The 27,275-nt window shown below is 57.2% G+C and overlaps 4 protein-coding genes across 5 annotated transcripts; 2 read left to right on the forward strand and 2 right to left on the reverse strand.

Moving 5' to 3' along the window:
* The first annotated feature begins 551 nt into the window (after positions 1–551).
* Positions 552–7,778, forward strand: EFEMP2 (EGF containing fibulin extracellular matrix protein 2). The gene is made up of 11 exons (XM_068977121.1): positions 552–653; positions 962–1,079; positions 1,309–1,357; positions 2,001–2,207; positions 2,779–2,901; positions 3,165–3,281; positions 3,426–3,545; positions 5,411–5,530; positions 5,618–5,744; positions 5,980–6,175; positions 7,045–7,778. Exons 2-11 carry the CDS (start codon positions 969–971, stop codon positions 7,204–7,206), a joined length of 1,332 nt encoding a protein of 443 aa, XP_068833222.1. The 5' UTR covers positions 552–653; positions 962–968; the 3' UTR covers positions 7,207–7,778.
* Positions 7,779–7,903: 125 nt separating this feature from the next.
* MUS81 (MUS81 structure-specific endonuclease subunit) lies at positions 7,904–13,678 on the reverse strand. 2 transcript variants are annotated; one of them, XM_068977246.1, is made up of 16 exons: positions 13,322–13,678; positions 13,097–13,226; positions 12,790–12,875; positions 11,730–11,828; positions 11,570–11,638; positions 11,330–11,415; positions 10,891–11,031; positions 10,616–10,708; positions 10,413–10,534; positions 10,222–10,319; positions 9,549–9,665; positions 9,362–9,457; positions 9,043–9,171; positions 8,856–8,959; positions 8,272–8,355; positions 7,904–8,185 (listed from the first exon to the last, which is right to left on the reverse strand). In XM_068977246.1, the coding sequence occupies exons 1-16, from the start codon at positions 13,454–13,456 to the stop codon at positions 8,119–8,121; spliced, it is 1,656 nt and encodes a 551-aa protein (XP_068833347.1). In that variant the 5' UTR covers positions 13,457–13,678; the 3' UTR covers positions 7,904–8,118. The 2 variants fall into 2 exon arrangements, with proteins under 2 accessions (XP_068833347.1, XP_068833346.1); XM_068977245.1 differs by having other exon boundaries at positions 10,616–10,711.
* Positions 13,679–16,187: 2,509 nt separating this feature from the next.
* On the forward strand, positions 16,188–19,648 carry CFL1 (cofilin 1). Its single transcript, XM_068977088.1, has 4 exons — positions 16,188–16,329; positions 18,156–18,463; positions 18,730–18,806; positions 19,010–19,648. The coding sequence occupies exons 1-4, from the start codon at positions 16,327–16,329 to the stop codon at positions 19,120–19,122; spliced, it is 501 nt and encodes a 166-aa protein (XP_068833189.1). The 5' UTR covers positions 16,188–16,326; the 3' UTR covers positions 19,123–19,648.
* A 270-nt stretch (positions 19,649–19,918) lies between these two features.
* SNX32 (sorting nexin 32) lies at positions 19,919–25,744 on the reverse strand. Its single transcript, XM_068976459.1, is given in 12 exon segments — positions 19,919–20,198; positions 20,866–20,941; positions 21,336–21,391; positions 21,393–21,411; positions 21,487–21,533; positions 21,535–21,637; positions 21,746–21,839; positions 22,604–22,645; positions 22,869–22,941; positions 23,110–23,207; positions 24,088–24,150; positions 25,691–25,744. Coding segments are annotated over 12 exon segments (1,005 nt in total).
* Positions 25,745–27,275: the final 1,531 nt, after the last annotated feature.

Here is a 27,275-nt window from a genome sequence, read left to right on the forward strand (position 1 = left end):
ATCTGTTCTTAAGGCGAGGGTCTGGGAACCCTGGACAAAGATTTGGTGTTTCCAGATTGACTGTCCAGGTGTCCAGAATCACATTCCGGAGGGTGCAGAGTGAGAATCCGGAAGTCCCAGGATTATTTGGTGGGGTCCAGGTGCCCAGGGTGACATTCTGGGAGGCGCAGAGTCTGGGGCCCCCGGCATTGAGGTGTGGGTGCCCAAGAACTCCTGGGGCACAGATTAGGTAGGGTCTAGGTGTGCAGGATGACATTTTGGGGTGCGCACAGTGAAAGCCTGCGGACTCCTAAGTGAGCCGGGGGCCTGGCATCAGGACCAATGCCCCCAGCATCGAGCGCTGGGGGACCCTGGCCAGGCGCCGGGAGGCGGCTCCGGGCGGCGCCGCGGGGGACCGGGTGGGGGCCTGCGGCCGGCCAGGGGCGGAGAAGCGGGGGGTCGGGGTCCCTCCCCCTGGCGCGGGCTCAGGAATCCGCTGAGGGGCGGGCGGAGGCGCCGGGGTGGGCCGCGCCGCGGCGGGCGGGCGGGCGGGGGGCGCTTCCTGGGGCCGCGCGTCCAGGGAGCTGCGCCGTCCGCTTGTCCGTCTGCCGCAGGCACTGCCGAAGCCAGCCGAGCCGCCGGAGCCGCGGGCCGCGGGGCCGTCGCGGGCCCAAGTAAGTGGCCGTCCATGGGGGGAGGGCGCGAGCCAGAAGTCTAGGCCGAGTCGGCGTCAGCAAGGAGCCGAGAGGCCCGCGCTCCCCGGCCGGAGCCACAGGGGGACGGGGCGGGGGCGGGGCGGCCCCAGGCGAGTGGGCCCTGAACCCCGGCCCGCGCGAGGAGTGGGCCCTCGGCCCAGGGAGGCTCCGGGGCCCCAAGCGCGGTCCCGGACGGGAGGCGGCAGGGGCTGGGGCTCAGAGTCCTGGCACAGGGTTTGGGGGTTGCTGTGGCAGAGGCGCCCTGACCCCTGCCCACCACCTCCCAGCCCCAGGATGCTCCCCTTCGCCTCCTGCCTCCCCGGGTCTCTACTGCTCTGGGCGCTGCTGCTGTTGCTCTTGGGGGCAGCGTCTCCCCAGGATTCCGAGGAGCCCGACAGCTACACGGTGGGGACAGTGGGGCCGCTGGCCTGGGCTGGGTTGGGCAGGGACACCAAGGCCAGGATCCTGGGGTGGCTGCTGCTGGGGAAGATTGTGCCCTCCTTTGGTTGGTGGAGCAGCTGGGGCCATTGTCTGGAGCAGGCCAGGAGGGTGGCCTGGCTTGGGCCTTGGTCTCGGCCTGGTCAGTTAGAGGGGACCAGGGGTGACCACTGGCCACCTCTGGTTCCCCTTGTAGGAATGCACAGATGGCTATGAGTGGGACCCTGACAGCCAGCACTGCAGGGGTGAGTATGCTTGGGGGCCGACCTGTCCCAGAGAACCGGAAAGGGAATCACAAAGCCCAGCTCCTAGAGCTGCTGCAGGAGCCCTGTGGCTGTCCCTTACTCCGCTCTGCCTGGCCGTATGTCGCCTGCTCTGGTTCTCAGGGGGCCAGCTTGGCTCGAGGTGGAGAAGCCATCCAGGTCCCTCCCCCTCAGAGAAACCCAGGGCACCCTCACCCAACCCAGCCCCTAGAGTCCAGAGACCAACAGGGCACTGACCACAGGACTGGTTCCTGGACACCTCATCTAATCACTCTGCTATCTTGCTCTGCACCATCACGGCCCTGGGCGAGCAGTGCGAGGCGGGGGCGCGGTCAGGAGGCCTGCACATTACTCTTAGGTTGAGTCAGGGCCGAGGCTTCAGGGAGGGATAGAGACCCTCTTGTGGGCAAGAGAATGGGGGTGACAGGGGGAACAGCTGCCCCACCATCAGCCCTGGAAGGCCCCAGGAAGGGGTCCGGGGCAGGCAGCCTTAGCTTGTGGAGTAGAGAGGGAAGGCCCTGCCGGATCACACAGCTTAGAGCAGGCTGAGCTGGACTCCTGCCTCCCCTGCCCTCCATGGTCCACCCTTGGAGACTGGCTGTGCCCAGCAGGCCCCTCTCTGCAGATGTAAATGAGTGCCTGACCATTCCTGAGGCCTGCAAGGGGGAAATGAAATGTATCAACCATTACGGGGGCTACCTGTGCCTGCCCCGCTCGGCTGCTGTCATCAATGATCTTCACGGAGAGGGACCCCCACCACCTGTGCCCCCTGCTGAACATCCCCACCCCTGCCTCCCGGGCTATGAGCCCGATGAGCAAGAGCGCTGCGTAGGTGAGTAGGCTGCCAATCTTTCTAACAGGTGTCTAGAATTGCCTTTTAAAAACTCATACCTCATGTTCCTCCCTTGCTCAAAAGCCTCCTCAGGGCACTGGAATAACATCCAGACCCTTGCCCAGGTCCTTACCTGCCACTGGTGGTCCCAGTTCCTGTGCCCGTCCCTCTGCCCAGCCCCCCGCACCTTGACTGCTGCAGATGGCGTGCAAGAGCTCTGCCCCTTGGCCTCTGCTCTGGCCCTTCTGGGTCTGGACCCCACTCCTGGGAGGCATGGACCTTGGAGAAAGGCCCTGGAGTCAGTGCCCCTGGGAGTATGGGCAGGGCTTTGTCCTATGTATCCCTGACTTGGGGTCTCCCAGCTTAGGGGTGCCTTTCTCTTTAGCTCCAGGCTAGTAAACTCTTATTTGTGCTGTTGGGCGATGGGTCCACATGTTCCTGTTTTGGGGGTGTCAGTCACCCACACACTCAGTTGAGTGGTACCCAACCTGTGTCCTCCCACGTGGAGGAGTCTTGTCATGTTGGGTGGTGCACGGGCTCCCAGGCAGGGGCTGAGCAGTGTGTCTTGCAGACGTGGACGAGTGTGCCCAGGCCCTGCACGACTGCCGCCCCAGCCAGGAGTGCCATAACCTGCCTGGCTCCTACCAGTGTACCTGTCCCGATGGCTATCGCAAGATCGGGCCCGAGTGTGTGGGTGAGTCTGGGCCTGTGGCCTGGCTTTCACCCCAGCGCTGACCCCCATTCCAACCCACCCCCAGGTTTCACTCCCGCTCCCTGCCACCTCTGCCTGAGCCACCAGACAGAGCTGTATGCGTGTAGTGTATGAGTCCTGCCTGATCTGGCCTGGCCCAGGCCCCCAGACTCAGGCAAGACGGTGGGTGATGAGGCAGGGTCCCAGCTGGCTTGGATGGCACCTGACTTCTGCCCTCCTCTGTCCTTCCCCTGCCTGCATCCCAGATATAGACGAGTGTCGGTACCGCTACTGCCAGCACCGCTGCGTGAACCTGCCTGGCTCCTTTCGCTGCCAGTGTGAGCCGGGCTTCCAGCTGGGGCCCAACAACCGCTCCTGTGTGGGTGAGGCTGGGCTGGGCCAGACTTGGGGTCCTGGGCAGAGGGCTGTGGGGCGGGGGAACTCCTTTCCTGATCAGCCCAGGTGCAGTGGGGGCTCTGGGCTGCTCCTTGGTTTTCACCCCTCCCCCGTATTCCTGGCACCCCCAGATGTGAACGAATGTGACATGGGGGCTCCGTGTGAGCAGCGCTGCTTCAACTCCTATGGGACCTTCCTATGTCGCTGCCACCAGGGCTATGAGCTGCACCGGGACGGCTTTTCCTGCAGTGGTGAGCACTCCACCCCCAACACTGGTCCCCCCCTGGTCTCCACTGGTTCCCCAGGGCCTGTATCATGCCTAGCCTCTTGCCACACAGCCCTCCAATTGATGCCTCTAATGTCCCATCCACCCAGCACCCATGTCCCTCCTGTGTACTCTACCCCAGCAGGGGGCAAGGCACTTGCAGAGCTGCCCAGCAGAACTTGCAGCCTGCTGGGGAAGGCATGGAGGGGAGCAGTTAGGTCCCCACTGAAGCTCTGTAGAGAGATTGAGCAAAGATGGAGGTGCACCCCCTCCCTGGGAGTCAGGCTGATATGTGTGCAAATCCTGGACCAGGGCAAGTCACTTTTCTCTCTGAGTCCATTTCTTCTTCTGTAGAATGGGTTGTCTTGAGAATTAAATGAGAAAACGACAACAGTCAAGACCTTATACTGTCCCAAGGAGCAACGTTTTACAAAGTGAATTAGCATTTATTGAGAACCTGCCCTGTGCAGTCTGCCAACAATCCTGTGAGACTGTTCTTGTTCTTCAGTCATTAAGTTGTGTCTGACTCTTTGCAATTCCATGCCAGGCTTCCCTATCCTTCACTGTCTCCCGGAGCTTGCTCAAACTCATGTCTGTTGAGCCAGTGATGCCATGCAACCATCTCATCCTCTGTCACCCCCTTCTCTCCTGCCTTCAGTCTTTCCCAGCATCAGGGTCTTTTCCAATGAGTCGGTTCTTCACATCAGGTGGCCGAAGTATTTATCTCACATCCTATGAAATAAATATGAGTTTTTCCTTCTCTGCAAATTGACATTAATACCTCCCTCAAGTTTTTTTGGGAGATAATTACAAAGAATAAGATAAAATACTTCAACGAAGAGAGGTTGAGTGACTTGCCCAGGGTCACATAGCTGGGGTGAGGTGCGGCCAGGGCTCTCTCTCTCTGTCAACTAGCCAAGTACCCTGTTTCTGTTAAGCTTTGTGCTTTGCTGCCAAGTTAAGACCCCACTGGTGCCTGGCTCAGTGCCGGGCAGCATAAAGGACACAGAGGAGAAAACCTGGCTCCTGCCTGCGCTGCTCACAGTTGGCAGGAGGTGACTGTGCTTGGGCAGATCGTAGGTTGCAGGAATCGGGCAAAGTGTTGAAACCCAGAGCAGTCTGGGGTGCGTCAAGGGCTTATCCGGCCTAATCCACTTACTTACTGAAAGGAAACAGAGGTTCCTCAAACTCGGGCAGTAGGATTTAAAGCCAAACCTCTAGATTCTCAGTCCTCTCGGGGCAGAGACAGGTCTATGAGTGGGGCAGTCTTTTTTTTTTTTTTCTTTTGGCAGCACTGAGTCTGTGGTGTGTGGGCTCAGTAGTTGAGCCCCACAGGCTTACTTGCTCTGTGGCATGTGGGTTCTTAGTTCCCCAATCAGGAATTGAACCCACGTCCCCCGCATTGAAAAACGCATTTTAAAAAATACATTATTTATTTTTGGTTGCTCTGGGTCTTCGTTGCTGTGCCAGGGCTTTCTCTAGTTCTGGTGCGTGGGCTTCTTGTTGCGATGGATTCTCTTGTTTCAGAGCACAGATTCTAGGTGCAAGGGCACAGCTGTGTTGTGGCACGTGGGCTCAGCTGCCCTAGGGCATGTGGGGTCTTAGTTCCTGGACCAGGGATCGAACTTGTGTCCCCTGCATTGGCAGGCTGATTCTTAACAACCAGACCACCAGGGAAGTCCCCTGGGCAGTCCTTTCTTGAACCCTCTGTCCCCTGCTGAGCTGCAGGGTTTTTCTCTTCTGCCTCTTCTTGTACTGAGCCTAACCTGGGGCCAGGCTCTCTGGATAAGCCCGTGTGGGGAGGAGCTAGGAGGCCGCCCCGGCCCTGTCCTCAGCCCCACCCTCCCCCAGATATCGATGAGTGCAGCTACTCCAGTTACCTCTGCCAGTACCGCTGTGTCAACGAGCCAGGCCGCTTCTCCTGCCACTGTCCACAGGGCTATCAGCTGCTGGCCACGCGCCTGTGCCAAGGTATAGGTTGCCCGGGTAGAGTGGGCAGGGGGGTGTGAGGAGCTGGTGGCCTGGTATCTGGGTTCCAGCCCCTCTCCCCCGGCACAGACATTGACGAGTGTGAGTCGGGTGCGCACCAGTGCTCTGAGGCCCAGACTTGTGTCAACTTCCACGGGGGCTACCGCTGTGTGGACACCAACCGCTGTGTGGAGCCTTACGTCCAGGTGTCCGACAAGTGAGTCAATGCCATGCCAGGCCACGGGAGAAAATACAACTCCCAGAGAGCTCTGCGGCTGCCTGGCACCTATTTGGACTGGCAAGTCCTGAAAGCTGATGGGAGTTGTAGTCCTTCGTGACTAAACCACACACACTGTTCTAGCAGGAGTAGGAAGATCCTTGATTTTTGGGGGTGGGCCAAATTTGGGGGATGGGCTAGAACCTCATTCGTGTCCCCATCTTGGGGTCTCCAGTCGCTGTCTCTGTCCGGCCTCCAACCCCCTGTGCCGGGAGCAGCCCTCATCCATCGTGCACCGCTATATGAGCATCACCTCGGAGCGGAGCGTACCGGCGGACGTGTTCCAAATCCAAGCAACCTCTGTCTACCCTGGTGCCTACAATGCCTTTCAGATCCGTGCTGGAAACTCGCAGGGAGACTTCTACATTAGGGTAAGGCTCTCCCTAACCCCACCCCTCAAGTGACTTGCATAATCCCCAACTTGAGTTCCAGGAAATCTTAAGTGGAAGACTGAACTATGCCATCATACCCTGCCTCTTCTCTGAAAGTAACCCCTAACCCCAGGGGTCAGTTTCTGTAGAAAGGTAGGAGTGTTATAAATTGGTACAAACTACAGATAGTTAAACGCAGTCCTAGCAAGGCACTCAGACGCTGGGGTTTGAGTCACTGCACTGGTCTGCGTATCCGGCTTGGATTGCTTCACCCTTAGGATAAGGGGCTGGCTTGAGAGGCTGAAGGTAACAGACGCAGCAGAGTGTGAGAAGGCAGGCAAGTGGAGCTGGGTCTTGGAGGGAGAGAGGCAGCAGGGCCTAGTACAGGGCCTGGGGCCTGAGACTCCAGCTCTGGGCTAGTGGAGCTGAGGAGGGAGCAGTCCAGATGTGATTCACAGTGAGGGCCATAATGCTTTGTCTGGTACCAGTGCTGGCTTTCTCGTTCTGGAATTGAGTGTTTTGAAGGTGAGTCTACCTGCCCCAGATCACCAAAGGCCCTACTGTTCCCAAGAATCTCACCCTGGGCCTTGAATCATCAGCTGACCGTGGTTGACAAAAGAACAACTAGCTGCAAAGGGCGGGCGGAGCACCAGGAGGGTATTTCTTTGGGGCAGGGTGCAGATGTCAAGGGGGTCAGGGAGCTGGGTGAGGGCCTGGGGTTGCAGGCTGGCCAGGGCTCTCTGCACTGTGCAGCCAACTGGTTGTGGGTGCCAGACGCGGGGCAGCGAGGTGATGCGGGAGTAGGTTCTGGTGCGTACATTGATGCAATCCACGTGTCCCCCCCCACCCCCCCCCACTGTACCCTGCAGCAAATCAACAATGTCAGCGCCATGCTGGTCCTCGCACGGCCTGTGACGGGCCCCCGGGAGTACGTGCTGGACCTGGAGATGGTCACCATGAACTCCCTCATGAGCTACCGGGCCAGCTCTGTACTGAGACTCACCGTCTTCGTGGGGGCCTACACCTTCTGAGGGGCGGGTGGGGGGCCCTCAGGGAAGGGGAGGTTCTCTGTAGCTGAGGAGCCTGGGGCTCAGGGATGACTGTGTTCTGCTAAAAGGAAAGATGCTCTTGTGAAGGGTAGTAGAGAGAGAAAGGCAATAAAGGGAGAAAGAAGGAGTTCTGGTGGCTGAGGTGGGGGGGGTCACACTGCAGTGAACCCCGGAGCGGGGAAAGGCCAGGCTCATGGGAGGCGGGCCACGTCTACCTAAAGGCAGGGCGTGTTTCTGCCCAGGCTGAAGGGCCCCATTGACAGGAGCTGGGAGCTGCACCCCCAAGGCTGGGACTGGCCTACATACCATGGGCACCAGAATCACCCAAGCAGCGAGGAGGTAATGAGGCTGCAGACTCCAGGCCCCAGCCCAGAAACTTGGACTTGGCTGGTCTGCAGCGGGCTGAAGAATCCTGCTCTAGACAGTGCCAGGAGGCCCTGGGTTTCAATCCCAGCTTGGCCTCAAACTATCAGTTTGGAGAAATCCTAGCAGCTCTCTGAGTCTCAGTGTTCCAATCCATAAAATGAGGCCACTGGATTGTTAGCGCTTTATAAACTTTTCTTTTCCAAGCTACAGAACTTCTCATCAAAGGAAATTTTATTTGATCAGAGAACTCTGATGACATGAACTCGATTCAACGTTGCAATGCCTCACTGACTCCGTCTCCCTAGCAGTGCTCTGAAAGGGAACCCCAAGGGTCCCGAGGAGCTCAGTTTTAAAAATTGGACATGACAGTCTCCCCAGTTCCTGGATATTTTTCAAGACCCCTGGGGCCTGGTATCCCCTTCTAACATGTAGAAATGCAAACACTTAAGATTTACTGTAGCCCAAAGATTCTGCTTAAAAGACTGGGTGGTCTGGGAAGATGGGGATCCGTCTTGCGGCATACATAGCTCAGGTCAGAGGGCCATAGCTGCAGTAGAGCTGTGACAAGGTCCTGCTCAGAACGGGCCCCAGATTCCTGTGCAGAGAGAGAGGCAGGTAGGAGTCAGGCCCCGGCCGAGGGCGGCCCACCTACCCCCCGCAGGCTCTGCCTCCTGCCCTCACCTCTGCAGCGGCCCACACTTGATGGTGCTCAGCATCATTTCCTGTTCCTTCGGGGTGGCGCAGGCATCATAGGCAGCCAGTAAGCTGAGGGCGGGATAGGGAGTTGGATTTTCTAAGTCTTGACAACAGCTGACTGCTAGCCCACCCTGAGTGGCTCAGGCCAGAATCACGGGAGACAGGCTAGAAGGGGTCAGCCTGGGTGGGAGGAGTCAGGACCACGGCTGCCCTTCCGAACCCGGCCTTCAAGGCCCTGCTCCATCCTGCTCACCCTCCTTTCGTGCTCCTGCAAGTGTTTTCCCAGAACGGCTGCTCTTGGCCCAGTCTTCATGGTCTACCCACTCCTCCAGGAAGCCTTCTCTGCTACATGCCAGGTCTCTCCCCCTCCCCAGTGCCCGAGATTCTGTCTGGTCTTGGGTGGCTCTGTCTTCCTCACCACCTGACCTCCGTGAACCCTTCAGGTGTCAGCGGGGTCAGTCCAGCCCTCATAGCACCCAACCACCCACAAGGCACTGGTTGAGCTGATGCCCATGCTGAGAGGGGGGATGCGGGCGACAGCAGAGGACAGGGGTTCCGTGGGCACCTACCTGGCAGGGCTGCTGTACCGGGCCACCAGGGCTGCTGCCTTCTCCCCGCTCACCCCGCGCACCTGCATGAGCTGCCTGGCAAACACATCCCGCACAGACTGGGCCTGCAGTGGGGGCAATGCCGGATCAGGAGTGGTGGGGGGCCGGACGGAGGCTGGGCGGAGGAGGGGCTGGGCGGAGGCGGTACCTTGTTCTTCATGGCTCCCGTGTTGAAGTCGCTGAAGGTGAGGAGCGAGCAGAGCGGGTTTGGGGAGGGCCCAGCCTTTGATTCAGGGTCCCCAGAGGTGCCCCAGGGGCGGCTGCGGAGGGTGTGACCCTGAGGGAAGAGCGGACTGAGGCCCGGCCAGAGCTCTAGGGGCCACCACCAGCCAGGCCTTGACCCATCCCAGGCCTCAGGGGGCTAGCCTGAGACCAGGGAGCTCAGTCTCCTCGCCTTCCTTGCGGGAGCACAGCACCCAGGTGAGGGGCCGGTGGTGAACAGACAGCGCCCGGCGGAGTCTGCTCACCTGGTAGAGCCTCTGCAGGCCCCGTGTCAACAGGGCCAGGTAGGCAGCCGACTCCTTAATGTCCGCTGTGCGCTTCACAAAGAAGCCGTCGATGACCTGGGGAAGGGGAGCCACGGGAGGCGGAGGCTCCTAAGCGGAGCCACCGACCGCAGGCCCCCTGCTGGCCCGGCCCGCCCTCCCGGCTCACCTGGGTGTTGGTGACAGCCTGCAGCAGTGTGCTCTCAGGGAGGCTGAGGCTGCGTGCCGAACCATGCTCCTCCACCAGGTACACTCGGCGCCCCAGGCCACAGCGCTTCAGCCGGAACTGGGCAGGCAGACGGGAGTCGGGCAGGTCAGGCCTGGATGCTCATACACTAGGTGTCCACCACGCCACCCTCAAAAGCGTCACGAGATCCTGGTCCCACCAGTTCGCCAGCCACTTCATCCTCCCGAGCTTCTCCACCTGCCTCACAGGGGCCTCCACACCCTGGCTTACACTGCTGCTCTCCCGTGGAAAGCCCCACCACCATCTGAGTGATGCCCATCCCTCTCAAGCCTCCCTTGGCCTATGTGTGGCCTCACTGTGGGGTCAGCCCAGCAGCCAGCCCGGAGACAGAGCCCCTGCTGCCCCACCCTGGAGAGGAGAGCCTTGTCAACTCTGGACTGCAGGAGCTGGACCCCATAGGGGTCCTTAATGTGCTCCTCAGCTCCACCCAGGGACCCTGCACACCTACTGTGTGCCCAGAGGGGCCCAAGGGAGTTTGAGTTCAGGCCACCCTGGACCAGCTCGAGAGGGGATGTGGCTGGAGTTGCAGGAGCTCTGCCTGGAGACCACCCGGAAGTGCCCCCGAGCGGGCGGGGGAGTGAGCCCCGTGACGGACCTTCTGCTCCCGGAAGCGGCCGTCGATGATGCTGCTGCACAGGTCATCCAGCCGCTTTCGCTCCACGATGTGGTCCAGGACTAGCTCTGCAGGTCGTGCTGCCCAGAGGCCAAGAAGGATCCCGTTAGCTCACAGCCCCTCACCTACCATGCCCTGCCTCTGGCCTCCACCTGCCTGTCCACACCCCTTACCTGGGTCTCTGGGACTGGTCTCTTGGGCCACCCACACGAAGTCCCCGACGTGCAGCTTGCGTACCATGTGTGTCACGTGCAGCCGCTGCAGCTCTCGGAGCAGGTCTGGCCTGTGGCCCGCCCTGGAGTTGCACGTGGGAGGCCCAAGTCAGCATTGGCCATCATCCCCCAACTCTCTCCCTCACCAGGCCCACCTCGCTCACCCCTTGGTCTCGCCGACGTCCACACACAACAACACCCTGTACTCTCCAGGCCCCAGCTCCAGCGGGGGCTGTTGGGCGCTCCCTTCACTGGCACTACTACCAGGGAGAAGAGGTGGGTGTTGGCTGGAGCCAGGCCGGGACTGCTGTTCCCCTAACCCACAGAAGGCGGGGCCGCCACAGCTCAGCTGGAGCCGCTGGAGGGAGGGTGGGGTCTCGGCCTCATTTCGGGGACCCCTCCTGCTCCCCTCTTCTCCCCCTCACTCCCTCCTTCTCACAGCTCAGCGGAAGCCGCTTCTGGCACTTCAGGCTCCTCCCCAGGGGGCTCCTCCGGCCTGCTGCCCACATTCAGCAAGCTCAGGCCCTCTGAGTCAGCCAGCTTCTGGGCCAGCTCCAGACCCTGCGGGGTCAGTGAGTACCTGGCGGGTGGAGAAGAACACAGATCTCCCTTTTTCACTCATGCCTGGCAGGCTCTCCTGCTGGCCCCCCCAGCTACGCTGGCCTCACCCGCCTTGGCGACCTTTTACAAACAAGCCCCGGGGCTCCCCAACCTCCTTCCTTCCGGCCAAGTTCTCGCCCCCCAGATCAGCTTCCCCTGGACCTACCCAGGGCCGTTCCTCAGGCTGACAACAAGCACATCTCTGACTGCACGGCCACCCTCAGCATGGCATGCCTGCTCTCCCACCCTGCCTCCCGCACCCCAGGAGTTCACGCCACCTAGCTGGCTGGTGTGTCCTGAGGACCAGGTTCCTGTGGAGGAGGGAACGGAGGGCTGGCCAGGGGCGAGCACTTCCAGAGACCACCTGTTCATAGGGGAGGAAACCCTTAGAGAGCTCCCAGGTCTACCACAGGCCCACTCCTCGTGCCCCATGCTGCTGCTTTCTCCCAAGGGCAGCCTCTGGAGGACTCAGGGGCAGATCCAGAGCCACTTGGCTCCATTCTCGCCCCTGTGCTTACCCTGGGAACCTTTGGGGCACACCTCTGCAACAGCTCCTCCTTGGTGAGGAAGCCCTGGCCGCTAGGATTCTGTAACCAAGACAGAAACGTAACCAACATGGTGCCCAGGCAGCAGGCCCACTGCCTCAGTCCGCCGACTCCCAGCCTGGCAGGTGCTCACCAGGTGCTCCCTGTACAGCTGCAGCAGGACTGCACGTGCTCCCGAGTGCCGAGTTGGCCAATAGCTGCCAGGCCCTCCTGCTTTAAGCTGGGTTGGGACCTGAAAGGTACAGGGGGGCGGGGTTGAACCCAAAACCAACCAGCTGTTGTAGACAGATTCGCTAGCAGAGCTGAGGTTCAGGTCCTATCTCAGCAGGTCAAATAACCCTGGGCAAGTCACTCAGCGAGGCTTCCGGGGTGGCCCAGATGGTAAAAGAATCCACCTGCAATGTGGGAGACCTGGCTCCAATCCCTGGGTTGGGAAGACCCCCTGGAGGACAGCACAGCAACCCACTCTAGTATTCTTGCCTGGAGAATCCCATGGACAGAGGAGCCTGGCAGGCTGCAGTCCACGGGGTCACAAAGAGTCTGACACAACTGAAAGGCTAAGCACAACACAAGTCACTCAGCTGTCTCTCTAGTTTTTGCAACTAGTTTGTAACTGTCTAGTTTGTCACACAGGCCACGTGACAGGATGATCTCCTCCAAACCTGGGATGAGACGGTGGACAGTCTCAGGGGATGGGGTTGGGGTGTAATCTACCTGGCCCAGCCTCAGTTCTAGCACAGGACAGAGGAGGTAAGGCAAGAAGACTCAACAGCAAATTCAACAACTTACTGGGCTTAGCCCCCTGAATGGCTTGATCATGGAACTCTCAACTGACTGTATTATAAGTCAGATTTCCCTGGTGGCTCAGACGGTAAAGCATCTGTCTACAATGCGGGAGACCCGGGTTCGATCCCTGGGTTGGGAAGATCCCCTGGAGAAGGAAATGGCTATCCACTCCAGAACTATGGCCTGGAAAATCCCATGGACAGAGGAGCCTGGTAGGCTACAGTCCATGGGGTCACAAAGAGTCAGATACGACTGAGCGACTTCACGATCCACACCTACAGATGAGAAAAGTAAATTGCCCAGAGCCAGGTGGGATTAGGACCCAGCACAGCTAAGTCCCCCAAGCCAGAAAAATCTTACTCCTGGTGCTCCTGCTTTCCCCTCTACTCCCCCTGCTCCTTCCTCACTGGTATGGAAGAGTCCTGGACTTCAGCAGGTGGCCTTTCCCGGGCTGGGCTCTTGGTTCCGGACCGTGAATACAGGGCATGGTCACCTGTGGGAGGAAAAGAGCGTCAACCCCGGACCCTGAAATTCAGCAGGCAGGATGCTGCCAGCTCAAGTGGTTGGTGAGAGCAGTCGGGCTCTGAAAGAGCCACTGGCCCCAGGTCAAAGAGCAACTTGAACTTGAACGGATGAAGCCAACGTATCCTGGGTGGGTACAAAAGCTGCACCTGGGGGAGGCTCAGGGGATTACCGAATCCTCCCAGCGCTCACCAACTGATGCTTTGTGCTGCTGCAGTCGCCGGTCCAACATACGGCAAAGCCCGTCTCCGAAGTGCTGGAGGATCTTAGCTTCCTTGCCGCTGCGCAGGGGTAGTGGATACCGCCGGAGGGAGCGCAGCGCCTGGCGGGGGTAGTGGGTACAGGATTGGGTCAGGGTGGGCCTGGCTGTTCGTCCCGGCCTGCACCTGTTCCCCATCCGGCCCGGCCAGAACCCACCTTCTGAAACACAAATTGCGTGCGGCGCCCTCTGCTGGCTGCCTCGTCCCGCCACTCGGTTAGCCAGCGTACGAAGAGAGGGTTGGGGCAAACAGGCAGCGGGCGTTTCCGGCCCAGCCGGACGGGCGCTGCCATGAGCCGCAGAGCGGTTCCTCTGGCGCCTCACGCCTGTAGGACTGAGATGCTGCTAGTTCTGGAGACGGGATTCGAACACCTGGTTCCGGGGAAGGAGGGCGGGACTGCTCTAATCACGTGGTCCCAACGCGGGGCATTAACCAGAGGACAGCCTTCTGCCGCCCTCCCCGCCCCTGTACTACTCTTAAGTGGTTGGTACCGATTGCTGTATCTACCACCTTTCAACCTCCCGCCGTTCCCAGACAGGACCAGCCTTTTGGACGCGCCCCTCCTCTACCAGGCCTTGACCGGCCTCTTCCTCTCACCACAGATTCCAGAGCGAGGGGTTGTCCTCTTTGTGCAGGGAAGGAGGGGGACAATGTGGACAGCGCCCCCTGTGGCTGGGAGGTCTGGCTGGGGCGGCGCGTACCGAGGTGATTTCAGGCTCGCTATAGCGGAGGACCGTGTAGACAACCTGGCTCGTTTTCTTTTTCTCCGCGCTCGCCTTACAGGTGGGGGAACAAATGCGTGCAGGTAGTTTTGTAGGAGGGACCTTATGGCAACCCACTCCAGCCTGGAGAATCCTAGGGATGGGGGAGACTGGTGGGCTGCCGTCTCTGGGGTCGCACGGAGTCGGACACGATTGACGCGACTTAGCAGCAGCAGCAGCACAGGGGATGAGGACACAAAGGTAACTCGAGGAGCTGAAGAACCCTTCGAGGAAACGGTTATCCTGAGCTGAGGCTCCTCCACCCTGGGCTATGGGGGAGGGCCGTGAAGCCGGGGACACGCAGGGAAGGCCTTCAAAGCTTGGAAGACAGGGAATAGGGACAGAGAGCAAGTAGAAAGGGAACAAATAGGAGGTGCTAGATATCGGGAGCTCAGTCGGTAAAGAATCGGCCTGCAGTGCAGGAGACCTGGGTTCGATCCCTGGTGTCAGGAAGATCCCCTGGAGAAGGAAGTGGCAACCCACTCCAGTATTCTTGCCTGGAGAATCCCACAGACAGAGGAGCCTGGTGGGCTACAGTCCATAGGGTCTCAAGAGTCGGGACACGACTGAGCGACTAAACCACCACCAGACATCGGGGGATGTGAGAGGGGCTGAAATGTGCACGTTGTTGGATTCGGGGTGGCAGCCTGGGAGTAAGAAGCTCGGACAAAGGAAAACACTTCACCGTTTTTGTGACTCGTTGGAGGTGGGGGACCCTCGGAGGTTAAGATGGAAACTATCCACAGGGGTCCCAGTTGAGCCCGAGTCTACTCAGTGAGTTAGAGCAGCCGTCAGGGGTTGTTCCGGAAGTGGAGAGATGCAGATCGGGGGCCGAACCGGAGCGGAACGGAGCGGAGAGGCGAGCGCCAAGGCTCCAGACTCGCCCTTTCAAGCCCCGCCCATCCCCGATCTTTCACCCGCTATCACGCTCCAAACTCCCGCCTCCCGCCCGACGCTGCCTTATAAGGAGCCTGCCGCCGGCCTTTGGATTGGCCCCGCCCCCTTCAGTCTCTTGTCCTAATAAGGACATCTAGGGCATCCCGCAGCTAGGGGCGGGCGGGAGCGCGTCTCCAGGGTAACTGTGAAGTCTCCCTCCCCCTCCTCGTTGCTCTAGGAAACTCCGAAACTCTGCAAAGGTGCAGCCAGCCTTATCTCCGGCCGGGTCTCCAGCGGGAGGCGGCAGTTGAGCTGCGGCCCCCCCATTGAGGCTCCTTCGAAGCTAGATTGGTGAGCGGTGCGACGGGATGTCCCCGACTACAATCCCCAGCATGCTCTGCGACGTACCCCACTCGGGTGTCGCTAGCCGGGTCCTAAAGACCAGGCTTCCAGCTGTTTATTGTTCCACCCTTTATTTTGTGTGTAGGATCAATGCCCCGGGCCTCTTGTTTGAGACCTTGTCTTCTCTTCCTGCAGGCTAAGAGGTCTTCGAGACCAACGAAATGTTTCCGGAGTCCCCCACCCCAGTTTGGTGTTTTTTGAAGGTTATGCTCTCACAGAACTTTTGCCTCAATTTCTGAGGGTATTAATTAACCATATGCCTGGTTACCAACTCGAGAATGAGATTCAAGTCTGGTTTAATATCTATTTCCTCTTTTCACTGTCTAGTAGAAAAGCACATACTCTTTGAATCGAATGCACAAAACCCCTTCTACCTTTATTGCCTCATTAATTTGCCAAACACCTTTTGGTACAAATCTCCTATTTCCAAACATTTCCTTGTAGCCTTTCCTTTGTTTTTTTTCCTCATTTTATTGACGTTGCATATACCTTTTCTCAGTAGACAACATGGAGTAGACTTCATGAATACTTATTGTATTGGAGGGGCCTTATACTTGCGATTCTCCTTGCTCTAGGACTGGATCCCAGGAAAAAGAATAAATAGGTGCTTCAGTTCAGAAAAGTTAAATACTAACTCGTTGAAAATTTTCATACCAAGGTATCCAGAAAGTGCCAAGATGACGCTTAGGAAAATCGTTTCGCTACTGGGTAAAGAGCCGCGAAGCCAGGGTTTATTCTCAGGTCTTATTACCAAACGCTGAGGCCTTCTCTGAGCTCGGAGCATTTCCTGGGAAACTCGACCAACGGGTGCGCTCTGCGCGCCACAGCCCCGCCTCTCTCTGCTGTTTCGGACTACTTTTCCCAGGATGCAACGTGGCGCTCAGAGGCCGTCAGACGAAGAAGACTCTGTTACCCAGCGAGCCCGAAGACGGCGCAGGGCCCTCGGACTTCATTTCCCGTCGGCCCGCAGGGGGAGCCCCGGAAGCCCGCCCCGCCCCTCATTGTGCGGCTCATACTAAACGGAAGGGGCCGGGAGAGGCCGCGTTCAGTCGGATCCCGGCAGCAGCTGCAGCGGCTCTTGTCTTTTGGCTCTCCTAGCTATCGCCTTTTCGCTTCCGGAAACATGGTGAGCGGCAGGCCACGGCGCCGCGGGGGAGGCGGCCGCGAGTCGATCATTTGGGCGCGCGAGAGGGAACGGGGGCGCGACGTCGGCACTCCCTTCCCCAGCTCCCGGGGCTGGACGAGGGTCTCGTGCTGAGGGGCGGGCGGCGCCGGGACGCGCGTGCGCGCCCGCGGGCGCCGGGGAGGGCTGGCTCGGACGTCGCTCGCGCGCCCCTTGGGCTCCCTTCCCCTCCCCCACCCGGCTGCTGCGCCCGCGCGGCCCAGGGCCGTGGGGGAGGGGTCCAGGGCGCGCGCGCGCCCGTCCCCTCGCGGGGCCGCCGAGAGTCGCTTCTCGGGGACGCGCGTCTCGACTGGAACACGCGGCATCCAAACCTGGCCCGGGGGCGACGGAGGAAAAGCGCGCGAGCGGTCTTGGCGCGCGCGCCCCACCCAAGGGCTGTTCCTGTCTCCGCGTCACCCTCCCTCTCGAGCGGGGTCCGTCTCGAGAGCAGGTGGCAGGGATGCCCGCGAGGGGCGGGGGCGGCGCGGCTGGCGGGGGATGCGGGGGTGTCCTGGCGCAGGCTCCAGCGATTAGGGGCTTGCACCGCGCGCCACAGGGCGGACCGCGAAGGAGTCCTCGGCGGCCCTCCCGGGCTAGCGAGCCCCTGAAGGCGAGCCGGGTTCGCGGAGTACACCCGGCGGAGACTGGGACGGCGCTCCCGGCCGGCGCGTGCGCACACGGTCAGGCCTGGCCGCTGGGCCAGAAGCCGTGGACTAACGGGGCCTTCGGCTCTCCCGGATGGGGCCTGAGGGTGGAGCCGCGTTTAGGGAAGTGACCCAGGCGGGCACCGCCCGGAAACCACCCCGTCCCCTGTGTTCGGCCCGAGGGCTGCGAGAGCCGAAGGTTGTGTAACTTGCCCAGGCCTGCAGCGCAGGGGGCCGATAAGCTCGTCGGCGCAGGCGATTCCATTGGGTTGAGGCCTTCCGAGATGCAGCTGCCGCTGGGTACGAGTTTTTTTCGGGGAGGGGGCTGACGCTAGCCGATCTGCTTTCACCGCCTACTCCGGAAGCGGCTCAATCACGTGGCCGGCTTCCTCTGCAGTTCCGGGAGCGGGGGCAGATTTCACCGTGGACCGTCACTCCCTCTCCTGGCTAGGGTGTCCCCCAACACGACCTAGAAGTTTAAAGAGCTCTCAGAGACTGTGGGCACTTGAATTTGGACCGCTGACTCCTATCAGCGACTTGGGGGCCTGCATTTTTCCCATGTAGGGCCTTAATTAGGGGTTTGTTGTTGTTTTGGTTTGGGGAGACCCCAGCAGAGAAGGAATACCTTGTATAATAACTGCTTTGAACCGTGCTGATGGGCTTGCTAGAACTGTTGAGCCCCGTTGGTGGGTTCTGGTTCTATAGAGATGACTAGGATCTGGATCCCTTTCTGCTCTACGTGAAGTTCTGAGTCAGCACTTGATGCAAAAGCTGAGACTGGGTAGAAAACGGGGTCAGTAGTCTGTCGGTTCTTTTAATTTTGGACTCACATCTTGGCGGAGGCTCTGCTTCTCACAGATCTTGGATCTCTAGCCTGCAGGATGTCGGGGTGGGGAGGAATGCTGTTGAATTATGCGATCAAAGGTCTCTTTTTCTTTGGCTGCTATTCTGGGATTGTGTCACATCTTACCTTTTGACGGTGACCTGGGTGGGAAAATAGTGCCACTAGTCCTGGGAAGGGGATTAGTAGTAACCTCTTGGGGCTGAGGACTATACTTTGTTGGCCTCTAGATAGATCTCCTAACAAAGCAAAAGAGGGACTTCAGGGCATGTCTCCTTACGAGGTGCATGTGGCTCATCCTATAGGCCTCCGGTGTGGCTGTCTCTGATGGGGTCATCAAAGTGTTCAACGACATGAAAGTGCGTAAGTCGTCAACACCAGAGGAAGTGAAGAAGCGCAAGAAGGCGGTGCTCTTCTGCTTGAGTGAGGACAAGAAGAACATCATCCTGGAGGAGGGCAAGGAGATCCTGGTGGGTGATGTGGGCCAGACGGTAGACGACCCCTATGCCACCTTCGTCAAGATGCTGCCAGACAAAGACTGCCGCTACGCCCTCTATGACGCAACCTACGAGACCAAGGAGAGCAAGAAGGAGGACCTGGTGTTCATCTTCTGGTGAGCTGCTCCTGTAGGCACTTTGTCCTTTCACCTGCTCTAGCTCTGCCCCACCCCCCTTTCCAGGACAGGAAGGTCTGTGGCTCCGGCTTAATCCAGACACCTGCGTGTCAAGAGGAGGGTGTTGTAATAAAAGGCTCGTCAATGAGGAACTTGATGAAAGCGTGAATGCTTGGGCCCAGCTCAGGGGTTTCTGGAAGTTATTTATTGCTTGAGGGTACTTGCTGGGTTTGGAGCCAAATTCTCTTGATTCTGTTCTCTTCCAGGGCCCCTGAGTGTGCACCCCTTAAGAGCAAAATGATCTATGCCAGCTCCAAGGACGCCATCAAGAAGAAGCTGACAGGTAAGGGCCAGCACTGGTGGCGCCATATGCCCTGGTGCTTGGGCCTTGGCCGCTGGGTGGGGTGAATGGCATGGCCCAGGAGATCCCTGCCTGCTGGAAGGCAGCCTGGTCCCCTCCATCTGTTCAGACTGGCTCCTACCCAGCTGCAGTACCCCCCACCCCCACCCTTCCTGCTCACAGATGCTCCCCCTTCTTCCCCACAGGGATCAAGCATGAATTACAAGCAAACTGCTACGAGGAGGTCAAGGACCGTTGCACCCTTGCAGAGAAGCTGGGGGGCAGCGCTGTCATCTCCCTGGAGGGCAAGCCTTTGTGAACCCCCTCCAGCCCCCTGCCTGGAGCATCTGGCAGCCCCAGACCTGCCCACGGGGGTTGCAGGCTGCCCCCTTCCTGCCAGACCGGAGGGGCTGGGGGGATCCCAGCAGGGGGAGGGCAGTCCCTTCACCCCAATTGCCAAACAGCCCCCACCCCCACCCCCTGGACCTTCCTCCTCCCTCCACCCCTGACGGTTCTGGCCTTCCCAAACTGCTTTTGATCTTGATTCCTTTTGGGTTGAAACAGACCAAGTTCCCCCCACCACCAGGAACCCCTGTTTTGGGGGGGCCTGTATTTTTTTTAACGACACCCCAGTCCCCCACCTGTTCCTCCCCTTTCCCATGCTGCCAACTTCTAACCGCAATAGTGACTCTGTGCTTGTCTGTTTAGTTCTGTGTATAAATGGAATGTTGTTGAGATGACCCTCCCTGCGCCGCCTGCTTCCCCTCCCCCCCTTTCCTCTGGTCATAGCTACTCCTGGAAGCAGGACCAGTAAGGGACCTTCCATTTAAAAAAAAAAAAAAAACACAATAAAAAGGCTCACTAATGGGATGTCTGTTTCAAGGTTGGGGCTCTTGGGGACCTTGTGCGGGAGGCAGGGTGGGAGAACGAGCAGCATCTCCTCTGTACCCACCTCTCCAGCCCCCACACACCCTCATCTGACCCCTGTGACTGGCTGAGCCTTCTTCTCTGACAGTTCCCATTCTTCATTTTATAGCTGGCACCAGGCTGGCTGGCTAGGAGGTAGCCAGGGTATGTCTGCTACTGCCTGCAGGGGTCCCTTGAACAGAGGGGCTTCATGCCTGAACTGGCTGCTTCTGTGCCTTGATCCAGGTGGGCAACAGGACGGTGAGGCCTGTCCTCTTATTCCCCATGCAGCCTTCCCAGATGTGGGCCGTGAGACTGCAAGTCATTGGCTGCCTCTTGAGCTTGTTCTCCACCTTCAGTAGTTGGTCTTTGCTCTGCCTTCTCCCCTGGGTGGCTGACTCATTTATGAGGGTTGGGTCTACTGGCTGCTGAGTCAGAGGCCAGGTGGAGCCCAGGACATCAGACCCAGGTGTCTTGGGCACCACCTTCCTGGTGTTTAACCAGGAGGGTGTTGGCTGGAGCCTCAAGCCTCTTGCCAACTTTGCTGTGGGCTTTTTCCAGACTGTACTTGGGTTTTCACCTGCCCCATAGGTAAAGGTGGAAGTCTTGCCCTAGGGGTGGTGGTAATGCAGGATTTATACTTTCCCCACCCAGCTTCCCCATCAGCTAAAAAGCTGCCTGGAATTAAAGACTGTTCCTTGGAACTTGACAGTATTTCTGAGAGGGAGGCAGGAAGGCGTATTCCATTTTCTAATTAGGAAATGGGTGCAGAGGATTTATGATTAGTTTTATGTGTGGCCTGTACCAGGGTTTATAAGGGGGTGGTGGCACGCCTTGACTGCTCCTGGGTTCCAAGTTCTGGATCTTGTCCCTTTGTACAGAGAGCCTCCTAGCACTCTGCAGAGTGACTGAACACATTGCAGGGGTTGTCCCCCAGGATCTGGCCTCTACCATGGTCCCCCGGTAGAGGATATACCTGGTGGGCCCTGGAACTGGAATGTCAGGACAAGCACGCCTCCTTATAAAACCAGGTTTTTTAATTTGTGAACAGGCTAGAGACAAATGAACTCAGACCAGCATGGGTGGAGGCTGTCCCTCAGCCTCTGCGGAGGGGAGGTCACTGTTCCCTGGGCTTCCAGGTTGGGGTTCTGCTTACCTCTGGCCAAGTGTGGTGTCCATGCTGCTCTCCCTCTGGCAGGGCCTGGCACCTTGGGGCAGGGGTGGGGCCTGCCCTGAGAAGGGGCATGGCAAGTGGCTCCTAGGGCTGGAAGGCAGCTTGTCGAGTGGGAGATCTGGGGGCTTTTGGTAGCTCTAAGGCTCCCCCTTGAGGATGACAGGGGTGCTCCGGAGAAGCAGGGTGCTGGCCTGTGGAGAGGGTCTTGATGTCTCCTCCCTGCTGTTCCCCCCCCCTCAAATGACTCCTCTGTCCCCAGCCCTGTCCTACCGTTCACTGAGGCCTTGCTACCGATTAGAAGGGAAGGATCCTGGTCCAAATGGGGGAGCCCTGGCCCTGCACAGCTGGGGTGCTCATGCCAGCGACCTCCCAGCACCCCACCAGGTCCACCGCTGCTCCCAAGTGCTGAGAAACTAGAGGCCCAGGGTGGGAGGCCAAGAAAGCAAGAGGGCTTGGCCAGGCTGGAAGGCTCAGCTTGTGTTTGAGGTTCTCGCGGAAGGCAGACATGGGATTTGAAGTCCATGAGCTCTGGAGAAGAGAGGAATTGGGACCCTGGCAGGGTGGCCAGCGCAGTGGCGGGGGCTCGTGGACCACAGGACTTACTTGGCCTGGCTGAGTCCGAGAGGCGTTCGAAGCACTAGCAGCACATGGCTCTCCATAGCCCACACCTCCTGGTTGCTGGTGCGGGCCTTGTCCAGCACCTTGTTGGCATTCTTGTAGTCTGCCAGTACCAGCAGCTGCCAGGACAGTAGTCCTGGGGCTGGCAAGGGCACAGGATCCCTGACCCATGGCCCGTGCCTCTCTGCTCTCCCTGGTGGCTCAGCCCCCTGGCCTCCAGGCCTGAGGTTTGCTCTGGGGCCACCTCTCACCTTGGCTGCCTGGGAGTCTCACATGTAGTACCTCAGCATGTCTAACAGCTTCAGGTCCTTGTTAGAGGCCACTTGGCCCTCCAGCTCCTGAAGCAAGAAGATGGAGGCTGGGAACAGAGCTGGCAGAGGGGCTGCTAAGGAAAGCGGTGCTGCTGTCCCTCTAAATACCCAACAGTCACCTAATAACCACTCTATGTCAAGCACTCACGTTCAGGGGAGCAGGCCAGTGAAGGCTTCACAAAGCAGGTGGCCTTGGATCTGCATCTTGGGGGTTGAGTAGGGGTTAGATAACAGGCAACGGCTTTGCAGGTGTGCAAGCCAAGTATGATTTTAGGGAACTTTAACTTCAGTAGGGCAGTTGGGTGGCAGTGGCCAGAGCATACCAGGCTTAAAATGCAAGCTAGGAACTCTGGGCTTTGTGTCTTGGGCAGTTCCTGGAAGGGACAGGGTCACTGAAGGGCCCTAAGCAGGGAAGAGATGAGGAGCAACAGACATTTTAGAAAGACTGGCACACTCCAGTGACTTTCTTGGCGAAGAGTTCAGGAAGTGTGTCTGGGAAAGAATGTTGGCAGCACAGCACAATGCCAAAGGCATGTGGCACATCCTGGTTAAGGGCCTTGCCAAACCTACTTCCCACCTCCTCCTCCATCACACGCACACACACTCGAGGCTGGATCCCTGACTTCACTCCACTCTTACTAAACTAGTGTGGAGAGTGAGCCCAGGGCTTCACTGGGCCCAAGTTATCACTGAAAGATTCCAAAACGATCCTGGAGTTTTTCCCCCTCCCAGGACACTCTCTTCCCTGCAAAAGATCATGATCACCTTTCAACACAGAAGGCAGTACTCACCCTTAACTGTTCAAAGAGCTCTGCCAATTTGAAGAAGCTCCTAGGGGGCAGTGGGGAGGAGTTAGGGCAGGGGTCTTAGCAGGTGGTTAAAGTCTTCCTGCCCTTAGGTTCCTCTTGGGGAAATCGGCTCCTTCTCTACCAAAGCCAAACAGGAGCTTCTGCACCTCCCCCTAGAGCTGATAGTAGACTTCCACACAGTGACCCCTCATGGACAGACACAGTATTACAGGCTTAGAGGAGAGAGGGGCCAGAGGGAATTCTCACTCTTTAGCTGGTTGACTTCCTGTGATCCCAGACTGCTCAGTGCAGCTGAGATAGGCATGTAATCATCTGCCAGGCTTGCTGGGATAGAGCCCTCCATCAGAGCCCCTTGGTCCACCTGTCAATCTCCACCCTGGTGTCTGTGGTCACAGGCAGACACAGGAAATTTCCTCTCCCTTGGGGAGTATGCCACTGGGGAGAGAAGGTAGGGGATCCAGGGCCCATGGAGTTCTGCGTACACTCACGAGTGCAGGACTTGGTCTGCCCACAGACAGGCGTCCCAGATGCAGGCGTGGTACTCCAGCAGGAAGGTCCTCTCATGCTCAAAGAAGTCATCCACTTCCTATGGGATCCAGACAGGACCCACTTATACTGAGCCACCAGAAGTAGAGCAGCTAAGGGCTCCCAAGGGTGGCACGATCTCCCCCTAGGCCAGAACCCCCAGTGGCTTCCCTCCCACAGCCACCCAGAGCCTCAATCCGCGTGCAGCCTCAGAGTCTGGCCGTGGAGGGGCTGAGGGGATCTGCTCAAAGGAGGATAGAGCTGGGAGACCTCTCATTATCAGGATGGCCATCACCCACACCCTGAAGCCTGGCCCTGCCTCCCCGCCACCCTGAGGGCCCAGGCAGGCTCCCCTTCACAGTGAGACTGGTGTACCCCCTGTTCTCCCAGGCTGGCTCCCCCTCACAGGGAGACTGGCATACCCCTCCCTCGTAGGCATCGTGCAGCCAGGTGAACTCCTCATGCTGTCACATGACGAAGAACTCGGTCTGGGAAAAGTGAGGCAGGCAGCTCCAGAAGCTAAGAAGCCTGTCTGAGGGGTCTCTCCTCCCCTGCCCCCCTCAAGCCTGACACCCACCAAGCTTCCTGCGCACCCACTCTTGGGCCACCCCCGTCCCACATGGCAAGTGACGCCCAAGTTGGGGGTCTCGTGTTCCTGATCACCCTCAGGAGGGTGGACATGGGACGGTAGCACGTGGGGCCTTAGGAAAAGGCAGTCAGAGACTAGATGAGATGCTCTCTTTCTCAGAGGGCCAGAGGGCTAGAGCCAGGTTGAAGAGCTGGGCCCAAAGGCTCTGTTGGCATTTGCCTACCAGGTGAGCCAGGCTGCTCGGACTCCTGAAGCCTCCTTTGGCAGTCACCAGAACCACACCCCTGCTCCCGGTGCAACGTCACCTTGGTCTAAACAGTGAACTTCACCTTGTCCCGCTCCACTCACTGACGGCATCAGAGATCTCCCGCTGCAAGGAGCTGTCTCCCTGCAGGCCCACTGACACGGAGGAGGCCTGTGGGGGAGGGGAGGGCCCTGACGTGACTGACCACTGCCACCCCATCCTGGCCGCAGGCTTCTAGTCCTCCTGCAGAGCCACCTCAAAGTATTATTTCTACCATGCCCTGGGGTCACTGGCTGCACCCACACACACACCCCAAAGATCCTGGTAAGTCACTGCTCAGGGCTTCACAATGATACTTTCCCACCCGGCCATCCTCTGAAGGAGGCAGAATTTGCCCCATTTTATAGGCCCAGAGGCTGCGACCCCCAGAAAGGTGAAATAATGTGGCCTGAACCAAACAGCTGCCACGTGGCAGGGCCAGATTGGAACAGTTTTTCAATTCCACATCCCATGTGCTTCCTCAGCTACCTGCCTACCCCATCCCAGTTGGTTACCTCAGGCACCTCTCAGCAGGTGTAAAGATGGTCCCACTCCTTTCTGAGGGGGTCCTGAGACCGTTCCATTCACTACGTTTCGTGTCAAGAGGCACAGACTTACAGGTCAAGCACTTGTATCTCTCCAAGTGAAAACACCCCCGAGGCACCAAGCTACTAGTTCATTCTTGCACTGAGCTATCTCGGTAAGCGTTTACTGCACACCGGCTCTGTCCATACCACTGCGCCAGGGCACTAGGGAGAAGGTCAGAAGTCACTCTCACTCCAAGCACAGCTCACTTCTCACCCTCAGAGGCCTCCCTGTCTCCTCTCATGGGCTTTGGCATATGCTTAGGACACTGAGGGGCCACTCATAGATTAATTCTATCTGGCCCTGAGCCTCATATATCAATGTAGTGACACAGTACACACTCTTTTGTGACCACGTTCTTTAACGATACCCACCTGCGTCGTTGAGCATGGTGGTTCTTTTTCATTGCTGTGTGGTGTCCCACTATATGACCACATCACAGTCTATCTAGTTTACTACTGTTGGTGCTCATTTGCATTATTTCCAGTTTGAGGTTATTATAAATAAAGCTACCATGAACATTCTTGCATAAATCTTTTGAGGGACCTAAGTACTCATTTCTGTTGGGAGAACTGCTTGGTCAGAGAGGCCTGTGTTGAAAACGCTTTCATAGATACTGCCAAACAGTTTCCCAAGCTGACTGTTCTAATTTACACTCCCACCAGCACTGTATGGAAGTTCCAGGTGCCTTTGTCAGTTATATGTGTTGTCAATATCCACAGCTCTATGGGATGTCTTTTCACTCTCTTAATGGCTTACAATTCTACAAGCTCAACATACCAATCTTTTCTTTTGTGGTTAAAGATGTTTTTGTACTCTTGAAGAAACACTCCCACCCAGAAGTCATGAAGACAGTCTATTTTTTTTCTTCCAGAAACAGTTTTAGGTCTATGATCCATTTTCATACATTTATATGTAGGCCTATGATCCATTTAACTCATTTTGTATATAGTGTAAAGTGTGGGTTGTGATTCACTTCTGCCATGTAATAGCTAGTGGTTTTAGCACTATTTGTTTAAAAACATTGTATTAACACTTATCTATCAGAGGGAAGACAGAATGAAAACCACAATCACAGAAAACTAACCAATCTGATCACATGGACCACAGCCTTGTCTAACTCAGTGAAACCAGGAGCCATGCCGTATAGTGCCACCCAAGATGGACAGATCATGGTGGAGAGTTCTGACAAAATGTGGTCTACTGGAGGAGGGAATGGCAAACCATTTCAGTATTCTTGCCTTGAGAACCCCATGAACAGTATGAAAAGGCAAAAAATAGGACAATGAATGATGAACTCCCCAGGTCAGGAGGTGCCCAATATGCTACTGGAGATCAGTGGAGAAATAACTCCAGAAAGAATGAAGAGACAGAGCCAAAGCAAAAACAACACCCAGTTGTGGGTGTGACTGGTGACAGAAGCAAGGTCTGAAGCTGTAAACAGCAATATTGCATAGGAACCTGGAATGTTAGGCCCATGAATCAAGGCAAATTGGAAGTGGTCAAACAGGCGATGGCAAGAGTGAACGTCGACATTCTAGGAATCAGCGAACTAAAATGGACTGGAATGGGTGAATTTAACTCCGATGACCATTATCTACTACTGCGGGCAGGAATTCCTTAGAAGAAATGGAATAGCCATCATAGTCAACAAAAGAGTTCAAAATGCAGTACTTGGATGCAATCTCAAAAACGACAGAATTACCTCTTTTCATCTCCAAGGCAAACCATTCAATATCACAGTTATCCAAGACTATGCCCCGACCAGTAATGCTGAAGAGGCTGAAGTTGAATGGTTCTATGAAGACTTACAAGAACTTCTAGAACTAACACCCAAAAAAGATGTCCTTTTCATTATAGGAGACTGGAATGCAAAAGTAGGAAGTCAAGAAATACCCAGAGTAACAGGCAAATTTGGCCTTAGAGTACAGAATGAAGCAGGGCAAAGGCTAATAGTTTTGTCAAGAGAATGCACTGGTCATAGCAAACACCCTCTTCCAACAACACAAGAGAAGACTCTACACATGGACTTCACCAGATGGTCAATACCGAAATCAGATTGATTATATTCTTTGCAGCCAAAGATGGAGAAGCTCTATACAGTCAGCAAAAACAAGACCAGGAGCTGACTATGGCTCAGATCATGAACTCCTTATTGCTAAATTCAGACTTAAATTGAAGCAAGTAGGGAAAACCACTAGACCATTCAGGTATGACCTAAATCAAATCCCTTACAACTATACAGTGGAAGTGACAAATAGAGTCAAGGGATTAGAACTGATAGACAGACTGCCTGAAGAACTATGGACAGAGGTTCGTGACACTGTACAGGAGGCAGTGATCAAGACCATCTCCAAGAAAAAGAAATGCAAAAAGGCAAAATGTCTGTCTGAGGAGGCCTTACAAATAGCTGAGAAAAGAAGAGAAGCTAAAGGCAAAGGAGAAAAGGAAAGATATACCCATTTGAATGCAGAGTTCCAAAGAATAGTAAGGAGATAATAAGAAAGCCTTCCTCAGTGATCAATGCAAAGAAATAGAGGAAACCAATAGAATGGGAAAGACTAGAGATCTCTTCAAGAAAATCAGAGATACCAAGGGAACATTTCATGCAAAGATGGGCTCGATAAAGGACAGAAACAATATGCACCTAACAGACGCAGAAGATATTAACA

This window comes from Capricornis sumatraensis, chromosome 8, assembly GCF_032405125.1.
Source record: "Capricornis sumatraensis isolate serow.1 chromosome 8, serow.2, whole genome shotgun sequence".
Classification (NCBI taxonomy): Eukaryota; Metazoa; Chordata; class Mammalia; order Artiodactyla; family Bovidae; genus Capricornis; species Capricornis sumatraensis.